General features: G+C 43.9%; 1 protein-coding gene across 2 annotated transcripts in view; it reads right to left on the minus strand.

Moving 5' to 3' along the window:
• Positions 1-10000, minus strand: part of pcsk5a (proprotein convertase subtilisin/kexin type 5a) — a 51668-nt gene that overhangs the window by 29191 nt on the left and 12477 nt on the right. For both annotated transcript variants that reach the window (XM_063210309.1, XM_063210308.1), the window contains exons 10-16: positions 9633-9736; positions 9125-9242; positions 7965-8141; positions 5623-5759; positions 4512-4643; positions 1339-1441; positions 1-75 (exon numbers count right to left, since the gene is read on the minus strand). The exon at positions 1-75 is cut by the window's left edge and continues 116 nt beyond it. In XM_063210309.1, the coding sequence (XP_063066379.1) occupies positions 1-75; positions 1339-1441; positions 4512-4643; positions 5623-5759; positions 7965-8141; positions 9125-9242; positions 9633-9736 (846 nt within the window). The remainder of the gene's footprint in view (positions 76-1338; positions 1442-4511; positions 4644-5622; positions 5760-7964; positions 8142-9124; positions 9243-9632; positions 9737-10000) is intronic.

Here is a 10000-nt window from a genome sequence, read left to right on the forward strand (position 1 = left end):
CGGCAGGAGGAGTAGCACTTCTTACAGCGCTTCCTGTCGCCCCAGAAGCCCTCTGGGCAGCTGCCCACGCACGACCTATGGGGCGAGGGGTGAGGGGGTCAAAGGTCAAGGTCATACAGTGCCAGATTCAGAACAACAGCACGCAGCCCTGATGGTATTACTGTAAACCACTAGCCTGGGCATTTTGTGAACTCATTTAGTCTGGCCAGTCGTGCTATCTACAACATTTCAAATTTCTTCAGGGTCTGGAGCCAAACAACTTTCAGCATTTCCAATGGCTTTATGGGGCGTTTTTTTAGGCAATGACCCACCAGTTCAGTTAACAGGTGAGTGAAGGACTGGGCGGTCTTATCGATTGTAGCTTCAACTAGCAGCATACAGAGGCACTTCATGAATGCGATGAAGCTAGGCAAACCTTTGCCTCTCCCGTACAGAGATGGGTTGACCGCAAGTCAGCCAGACCAGTCTAGAAGAGACCTGCCTTCGTGGTAGTCAGGATGGTAATAAAGACATGAGCTATGTCTCAGATGGTGCACTTGTGCACTTCCGGCACTATGTTTCAGTGCATAATCAATTCGCCATACGCACTGAAACATGAACACTGAAGTGCACAAATGCACCATTTGAGATCCAGCAATATATTGTATTATGGGCAACTATCTGTAGGTGTCACAGTTGTGCCACTGGAGTGAACACGCCCCTATCTTGTTATGTCCTTCCATTCAACTTCTATGCATCACGAGAGTCACAAGAGTGACAAAAAGTTTTCGCCCATAATTGACCAGCAATATGTCCTTCCATCAGTTTCCAAAATAACCACAAAGCTAATGTACTTGTGTTGATTTTACTATGACCCTGACAGGATTGTATTGCCGGCTGCGTATGGGCTACAACATCTCTGCCATGTTTGCCCGGGTGAGGCATAAAATGCAATTTCCTTGTGTGCAGTGTGCAGCGAACACTTGTGTGCTGTAGTGTGCTGTGGAGTGCTGTATCACAATGACAATGGGAGTTGGAATTTCCCAGGTGGCCTTATAAAAATGTTTACTGTAGTGCATTTTGTAGTAAAATGTTTTACAAGCGTATGAAGTTCATTTATGTACTGTATTTCGAGCAGAATTCACCCCAGCGCCATTTTTTATCTGGAAACAAGGGTTGCCAGGGACGTTCTATTGTCTGTCCTCTCCTATTATTGAATACTCTTTGCCAGTAAATGGCCATGTCCCTATGGTACAGTAAGGGAGTGTCAGCGGCCCACACACGGCCGGAAGAGAGAAGGAGAGGTTTGATGGAAAGGTCAAAGGTGAAGGAATCCAGGAAAAGTGAGGGAGTCCAGACCTGGTGTTGTTCTTGAACTTGAGGAAGTAGTGAAGGCAGGCCATGCACTGGTGAGACCCGGGCCCTTCACATCCATCATCACTGCACTCCGGATCACACGGGCCTATGAGGAGATATGCACGCACGCACACACGCGGGTGCACGCACACACACACACACACGCATGAATATATACATGCACACACACACACACACGCACACGCACACACACACACACACACACGCACGCACACAAACGCACACAAACACACACACACACACACACACACACACACACACACACACACACACACACACACACACACACACACACACACACACACACAGACATGGACACATACATCCACGCACACAAACAAACAAACATGAACATAAGCATGCACACACACACACACACACACACACACACACACACACACACACACACACACACACACACACACACACACACACACACACACACACACACACACACACACACACACACACACACACACACACACACACACACACACCACCCACTGACATTTTTATTTGATTTTATAGAGTGAAGCAAAGGCTGGGCAGATGAAGACATGCCCATGGAAATGTTATCAGGTGATGCACAGTAAGCACATCAGATATGTGCATCAGACTTGGCTGAAGAATAAAGGAAAAAGCTCTGTCTCTCTTTCTCCTCTGCCTCTTCATCTCGCCTGGTATCTGCCTCGGGGGAGCCTGCTGTTAAATGCTGCTCACATATACTGTCAATGGCTGCTCACCAGAGGTCGTGTCTGGCCTCGTTTCTATGCTGAATATTATAGCTACTCACTCCACTCCACTCCACTCCACTACCTGGCCTGCAGTACCTCTCTTGCTTCTTGCCCAGAGTGCCAGACACTTCCAGTCCCCCATCATTCCTACCACTCCCGTCCACCTTTTGATAAACTTATATGTTAAATACAAAATATAAAATAAATATATTCCATATCTATATAATCAATGACGTGCATAGGAAGCAAACAAACGAAGCAAAACAAATATGGAGCATATGGTAACACTGCTTTAATGATTCACTATTACACTGGATGTACCACATTAGCTACAGTGTAATAACCAGTGTAACAATATTTAATACCATGTAATACCAGCGTAACATCATGTGGCAATTTTATACTTACATCAGGCATTTGTGTGTAAGTATTACATGGTATTGCCTATTGTTACATTGGTATTACACTAGTATTACACGGTATTAAATATTGTTACACTGGTTATTACACTATACCTAATGTGGTAGATCCACTGAAATGGTGAACCATTAAAATAAGGTGTTACCGGGCAAATTAATCCACCCAGTCAGAAGTTATGGGCCAAATGAAAATTCCGCCATTTTGAAAGCCTCCAAAATCTAATCAGTTCATGAATCTACCCTCGAACATTAACACACGGAATCTGGGACAAATCCATCCAACTGGTCTGAAGCAATGGGACAAACAAAAAATTGTCCATCTTGAATTCAGCCGGCTTGAAAGTGTTGACCTCCAAACTCAAATCAGTTCATGAACCTACCCTAGAGCATTCACACACCAAATCTGGGAGAAATCCAACCATCCGTTGATTAGTTATCGCGTTAATACAAAAGACCTAACGCGGCAGTGGATGCGGCGGCCACAGCCGTGCCCGCACACGCAAAACAAATACATCCCAACACTCCGCGTTTCGGGGATATAATAATGACCCTGGATCACTGTGTGCTGTAAAATGAATAATCATCCTGAATCCCCGTGGTAAATGAACAATGGTCCTGGATCACTGTGGTAAATGAACAATGGTCCTAGATCATTGTGGTAAATGAACAATGATGGATCACTGTGTGTGGTAAAATGAACAATGATCCTGGATCACTGTGATAAATGAACAATGATCCTGGATCACTGTGGTAAATGAACAAGGATCACTGTGGTAAAGGAACGGTGGTCCTGGATCACTGTGAGCAGCATATGAATAATGATCCTGGATCACTGTGTGCGGTAAAATGAACAATGGTCCTGGATCACTGTGATAAATGAACAATGATCATGGATCACTGTGGTAAATGACCAATGGTCCTGGATCACTGTAAGCAGTATATAAATAATGATCCTGGATCACTGTGTGCGGTAAAATGAACAATGATCCTGGATCACTGTGGTAAGTAAGGTAAGCGTACCCATTAAGCCCATGTACCCTTTAAGCCCACTTTCAACTTTGAGGTCAATTTAAAGAAAGGGAAAAGGTGAATTTTGTTGTTCATCACCCTATCCAATTAAAGGGTTTAGTAACTGAAAAAATGTTTTTTATTGCAAACAAATCACATTTTTTATCGTCGAGTTATCCCCGTCCAAGTGAATCCAGTCTCAGGACTACTGACAAGAAGTTGCCTCAAAACTTTGCTGTTTTGGGACATGTCAGAAATCATAGAATATCAGCTAGTTTAAGTCAAATGTTTTGAAAATACTTTCATATTTAGTGAACTAAGAGGTAAATGTAATGTTTTTTATATATATACATGCAGTGTTTTACTAAATTATAGCATTTCCCTTCAAATGGAAAGATGTGTTTTATGAGCGAGCACACGCCGATATTTTCTTGATACAACCACACACCATCTTTATCTTACTCTAGACTTAAGGTGGTTAGGTATGAATTCTAAGCATATTCCAGTTTGTTTGGCATTGGTCTTTAAAGAAATGCATCATGAAATGTTTTGTGGAGTTGATTATTTCCATAAAATAGCTTTTCGCGTTTCGGGGATATAATTATGTATGTCTACAGCATGTTTGTCCATCCCTGTTATATATGTGCCTTGTCTTGTCAGGTTGTATTGCTAAGTTACAAGAGCATACAAAAACTGAAAAAAATGAAATTGACTTTGAACCATGAACTATGATATCCTATCCTATTATCTCTCTCTCTCTCTCTCTCTCTCTCTCTCTCTCTCTCTCTCTCTCTCTCTCTCTCTCTCTCTCTCTCTCTATCCAGCTTATCCTATTCTGTCTGCTGCTCTCTACTGTAATCTCTTCAGCACTGACAGACCTGTCTAAACAAGAAAACTCAACCTCCGCCAACTCACTCATGTCATCCACATAAATCAAAACCTGGAGACGTGGGAGATATAAAACATCACAGAGTCTCAGGTGTGGTCTGCTCACCGGTGTATTCCTCTGTGATGTCATCATCCAGAGACGCATCCAGCGAGCGAGCGTGTGCATGCCGGTGCGGAGCGGGGGAGTACGGGTGCACGGAGGTGCCATAAAGCACCAGGTACCACTCCACCAGCTTGGCTGTAAAAATGCACACACACACACACACACACACACACACACACACACACACACACACACACACACACACACACACACACACACACACACACACACACACACACACACACACACACACACACACACACACACACACATACATTTGAATTATTTTATTTGAACCCGCTATTCAAAATAACAAGATTCACACACACACACACACACACACACACACACACACACACACACACACACACACACACACACACACACACACACACACACACACACACACACACACACACACACACACACACACACACACACACACTGAGTGAGTTGATTAGTGCCTTGTCCTAGTGTCTGACCTGCGTTCCTGTAGCCTACTGCCTGGCTGTGTGTCTAACTCAGTATATTCTCCTGCCGTGTCTCTGACCTGTGTGTATGCAGTGAGTATCCTAACTGTGTGTCTGACCTGTGTGCCTGTATTAACTGTGTTGAGTAGTGTGTTGTCTGTGTGTATCTGACTTGCATGTCTGTAGTTAGCTATGTTGAGTAGTGTGCTGCCTGTGTGTATCTGACCTGCGTGCCTGTAGCTAACTGTGTTGAGTAGTGTGCTGCCTGTGTGTATCTGACCTGCGTGTCTGTAGCTAACTGTTTTTGAGTAGTGTGTTGTCTGTGTGTGTGTTCCAATATGTGACCTTGCATCCTCCACTTGTGCTTGAGGCCTCATACCAGGAAGTAATACGTCATGATGACATCACTGACAACAGCAATGTATTTCAATGTCTTGCAAAAGCTCAGTTGTAAAGTCATTTTCTCATTTGCAAACTGGATGGTGAATGAAGAATAGTCCCCCAAAAATTGTTGTGGCTAGGCTAATAGCGGGGAAGCTTAATTGTTTTCTCCACGGAGGCGGAGTATCAGCAAAACATGAGGCCACAAGCACAAGCGGAGGACGCAAGGTCGCACATTGGAATGCACTCCCTGTGTATCTGACCTGCGTGTCTGTAGCTCCTCCTCCGGCTGGGGGAGTCCCTGATCTCCAGGCTCCACTCCCCAGCTGCCGTCTCCCCCCAGCAGTGCGTCGTCATGAACTTCCACCTCCGGAAGCCCTCCGCTGAGTAGTCATTCTCCCTGGGGGTGGTTGTTTGTTTGGGGGGAGCATCACAGAGGGGGGAAGCATAGCAAGGTCAGTAGCAGCAGCAGCTGTACTGAATTTATCAGTAAAGTTACTCTACTATCCAAAACACTAAAATCACCCTAATCTCCCCCCCTGAGATTCACAGTGAATGCATATTTTGAAGATATGTGGATATGTATTTTACAGTATGTGTGTTGAAATACTGTATCAGGCGGATGTGTTTTTTATACAATGTGTGGGACACAGCAGAGGGGGAGTAGAATCAGATTAGTAGCAGCAGCAGCAGCAAGAGCAGCAACAGCAGCTACGTGCTTACTATCCAAATGTATTCTATCGAGTTCAGGTTAGGACGACTCTGTGCAGTAGGGCTGTAACGATACACTCAACTCACGATTCGGTTCGTATCACAATTTTTGACCTACGGTTCGATACACCCCACGATTTCTGAAATGTATGTCCACTGAAGTTTGGAAACACTATCACATCAAATCATAAGGTTGTTTTCTGGACTAATGGGTATTAAAACTTTGAAAGGGCGTATCACGATACTGCCTCCTTGTATCACTATACAGTATCGTGACTCTGTGTATCACGATTTCTCGGTTCGATACAATATCGTTACTACATCGTTACAATATCGGCCCTACTGTGCAGGCCAGTGAAGTTCATCCATCCATACCATAATCTTTCATCCTTGTCTTTATGGACCTTGCTTTGTGCACTGGTGAACATTCATTTTGGAAGAGGAAGGGGCGCGCTCCAAATTGTTCCCACAAGATTGGGAGCGTGGAATTGTTCAAAATGTTTTGGTATGAGGGTACCAAAACATTTTGGACAATGTCATGCTCCCAACGCTGACATGGTATGGATGAACCTGACTGGCCTGCTTGTCATCCAAAGTGTTACACTGAGACTGAAACTAGACTGAAGCTTTGCATCTGTTTTGAGTCAGTGCAGTATTACATTGGGAGCTGTTACAGTACTCCACCGCACCGCGAGGACATTAATCCTTTTCACGTCTGCCCCAGACAGGACCCATAATTCTTTGCAAATTCTTTGCAGACAGTTTCCTGTTGCTCCCCTGAGCTGGTCAGGGGGGGATATGGCAAGATTGTCCCCACTACATAACCTCATATTAGGACCTTCCCCTACTGCAAAGGAACCGTCTCCACTGCATAATCGTCACTGTGTTTGGCACTCCGTTACACTGCAGGAGGCTTTGCCGGTATAGAGGGCAAAACATGTGCATACGTGCCACATAATGTAGTGTTATGTATTGTACTGTGTTATAATATAATGTAATGTAACATAGTGTAATGTAATGTAATGATCTGGTGGCAACTAAGTAGATGTGAGTGTGTGCTATGTACTGTGACGTAGTATAATATAATGATATGTTTTGTAATAAGGTGTAATGCAATGTAATGTAGTGTAATGCAATATAATGCAGTGTAATGGAAGGTGTGGTGACCCCTGATAACTCTGACTGCCCCATAACCCGGTAGCGAGGAGCTGTGAGCATGTGCTATGTAATGTAATCAGTAGTGTAGTCTACGTAGAACGCAGGTGTACGGAGTATACCCACTTCTAAATTTTAGGGGCTTCAGTATACCCACTTAAAATTGATTGATCCATTATTTAGAATGGCATAAATATATACAGTATACCCACTTCAAAAAATGCTCGAATATACAGTATACCCACTTCAAAAAAGTAGACTACACCGCTGAATGTAATGTAGTATAATGTAGTTTAGTGTAATGTAATGAAATGTGTGCCGACTCCCCTGTCCCCTGTTCCCTGCCCCCTTACTTGGTGGCAAGGAGCTGAGAGCATCAGAATGTAATGTATTGCTGTGTAATGCAATGTAGTGGAAAGTAATACAATGCGTGGTGACCCCTGCTCCCTTGACCCCTTGACCAGGTGGCGAGGAGCTGTGTGAGAGCGTGCCAGAGGGAGAGATGACCCCACATCACCGCAATGACTGTCAGCAAATAATACAGTAGCTGTTATAACTTAAACGCTGTGTAATGTAAGGAAGCATAGTTCAATGTAATATGTATGTAAGATGTATGTATGTAATATGTGTAATACACTGTATGTATGAATGTAATATGTAATGAAGTGAAATGTAATTCAATGTAATGTACCGGTAATGTGGTGTAATATAATTGTAATGTCATTATATTCTCCCTGACCTGGTGGCGAGTAGCTGTGAGCGTGTGCCGGAGGGGGATATGAGGGTGATGGAGAGGTCGCCTCTGCGGGGGTGCAGCAGTGTCACCCGCACGGCCACATGCTCCAGGTAGACCACGTGCTTATTGCAGCCCCCCGACACGTAGGAGGAGCGCAGCAGGCGGTCCGCACGGATCTCCCTGCAGGGGGCAGCACCACACAACACACACAAGTTTAGAAATACAAGTACATACTGTATTGTACATATTTCTGTGTCTAATTCCGTATACGGTATGCGGTAACACTTTACTTGACGTCGGCGCCATACAGATGACATGATGGTGTCATAACAGTGTCATGACGCAGTCATGGACATGTCATAAACCAGTGGTTCTCAAACTTTTTCCATCATTCCCCCTTTCAGAGGGTCTGAATGCTTCTGAAGCCCCCCCCTCCACAATCACGCAGACTGATTTTACGATCGCTGCACAGAATCAAAGGAGAGGTGACTGGTGAGATTAAACAAAGAGGGACTGCAGTCAAATGCAGGTGTGTGTTCCTTTCATATGCTATTCAAATTCACGACGATTAATAATATAATCTTGGTGAGGGCTTTAAACTTATTGACTTAATGGCGAGACAGGAAATAATTTCCTTGGGGGGGAAAAAAACCCAAAATCAGATGTGACATGCCCCCCCTGCGATGCCTCCGCGCCCCCCCAGGGGGGCTTACGCCCCACTTTGAGAAACACTGTCATAAACATTATATAAATCTTGACATTAAGTGACATTTGGTTATGGTAAAGACAGCCCAAACAAAGTCAACTTTTTATGACCATGAAATGTTTATGGCACTGACTTAATGTTTATGACTTGTCTATGGCTGTGTTACGACACTGTTTGACACTGCTATGACACTGTAATGTCATGCGTATGACACCAGCGTTATGTGTTACCGACGCGTATATGCACGTATTTTAAGTGCATGTCTTCATATGCGTAATTTGGACATTTATTTTAATGTAATTTTCAGAGAAAATAATATAACAAAGAAAACGTATGCAAAAGCACAGAACATAAAAAAATGAAGTGATAAAAACAGCAGCACCATAGGCTTGCTGGCTGTGTTACCTGCTATGTGACGACCTCTAGGATAGGACAGGTAGCACCCACAAACAGTTACCTGTTGCTGTAAATGACGTTGTCCACACAGACACGGTGGGGGGGCACGGGGGTCCAGCTCTGAGCCTCAGTCACCATGGCCTCCGCATCCATCAGACCAAACCCATACAGGTGGCTTACTGAACATGGATGAATGAATGAATGAATGAATGAAGGAATGAATGAATGAATGAATGAATGAATGAATGAATGAATGAATGAATGAATGAATGAATGAATGAATGAATGAATGAACGAACGGAGAAACGAATGAACCAACAAGCGAACGAATGCTTAATGAAATATCAAATGACAAAACAAATAACTAACAGACATCGAAGGAATCAATGACAAATGATGTATGAAATGTATGTGCAAATGTAGCTGTAGCGTATTGATGTACCGGTAGTATGCATGTATGAATGAATCAGTGAATTCATGAATCAACCAAACAGTCAATCAATCCATCAACCAATAATGTATCCTGTACTGTACATCTATAGCTGACTCTTTCCTGGGCTGCTCTTTACCATCGTGTCCTGCTCCGTTGGTCTCCCAGTCGGGTGCGCTCAGGTGTCCCCTACGCGACGTCTTTACGATGATGTGCTGCACGTCCCGCCAGCTCAGCAGAGGGCTGGAGACACAAAGGTCAAAGGTAAAAGGTCAATAGGTGCAGCAGTAGCAGCCATTTTTGACAATCACAAATAAGTGGCCTACTCTGTTCTAGGGATTGTTTGTTTGCATCTATTGGATAAAATACTGTACAGTACATTGATTTACTGTATCACAGCACTTGTTAAAGGCACACAAAACTAACATACTTCGTTACACTCTACCTCATTTATGTAACAGGACGAGTAAACTGAAATGTAACCTAAAACCTTCCAGAGCAACATGG

Source organism: Engraulis encrasicolus, chromosome 11, assembly GCF_034702125.1.
Source record: "Engraulis encrasicolus isolate BLACKSEA-1 chromosome 11, IST_EnEncr_1.0, whole genome shotgun sequence".
Taxonomy (NCBI): Eukaryota; Metazoa; Chordata; class Actinopteri; order Clupeiformes; family Engraulidae; genus Engraulis; species Engraulis encrasicolus.